Raw genomic sequence first — 848 nt, 5'->3', positions numbered from 1 at the left:
GCAGATTACGTCTGCAGAGAGAGAGAGAGAGGGGGGGGGGGGGCACCCTTCACTCTGAGAGCAAGGGGGAGAGAGAGAGAGGGAGAGAGAGAGAGAGAGGGTACCCTTCACTCTGAGAGCAAGGGGGAGAGAGATACAGTGAGAGAGAGAGAGAGAGAGGTAGAGAGAAAGAAAGGGAGAGAGAGCACCCTTCACTCTGAGAGAGAGAGAGAGAGAGAGAGGGAGAGAGAGAGAGAGAGCGAGAGAGAGAGAGAGAGAGAGAGCACCCTTCACTCTGAGTGATAGCAGGACTGGTGTAGCACGCACAGGCAGTGCGCTTTTAGGTGGGAAGTTTCGAAAAGGATTCTGTATAAAATCATCACCTTAATGTCGGCTCTGCTGGATATTAACACACCGATGCTATGGTTACCTTTATTACGGTAAGAAACGTTTCAACTTTACTACGGGGACGCTGTTGTTTTTAAACACTCAGGGTAGTGGGACTGTGACACTGCTGGCTTCAGATTGACAGCGGACGTGGCTACGCGTTGTTCATGGACAAAAATAGTACAAGGATTGAAGAAAACAGAAGTAGTCAATTTAAAACATGTAAACATGGTCTGTCGTGTGCTTGGTTCCAGGGCTGCAACTTGGATTCATAATAAAAAGTTGTTTTCTTCTTCTGTGGATCAGTGTTTCTAACGCAATCTGAATCCATGGCTTGGAGAAATACAAGCTGTTTTTAACCCTTTTTTTATCGTTACGGTGCTGGAGTTAAATAATGGTCAATTTCCTTCGAAGCTTTTGTAAAATCAAACTCATCATGAGTAGATGAAACAGGAATGTGAAATGCTATGCGCTGCGCGCTG

At 46.1% G+C, this 848-nt stretch overlaps 1 protein-coding gene across 1 annotated transcript in view; it reads left to right on the top strand.

The window, feature by feature from the left end:
• Nucleotides 1-284: 284 nt before the first annotated feature.
• Nucleotides 285-848, top strand: part of ntf3 (neurotrophin 3) — a gene marked incomplete at its 3' end in the record, with an annotated part of 26,954 nt that continues 26,390 nt past the window's right edge. The window contains exon 1 of the mRNA XM_083691922.1: nucleotides 285-419. Coding sequence (XP_083548048.1) covers nucleotides 402-419 — 18 coding nt within the window. The 5' untranslated portion in view covers nucleotides 285-401. The remainder of the gene's footprint in view (nucleotides 420-848) is intronic.

The sequence above is a fragment of the Argentina silus genome (genome assembly GCF_951799395.1).
Source record: "Argentina silus genome assembly, chromosome: 20".
Taxonomy (NCBI): Eukaryota; Metazoa; Chordata; class Actinopteri; order Argentiniformes; family Argentinidae; genus Argentina; species Argentina silus.
This window is presented reverse-complemented; position numbering and strand designations above follow the sequence as displayed.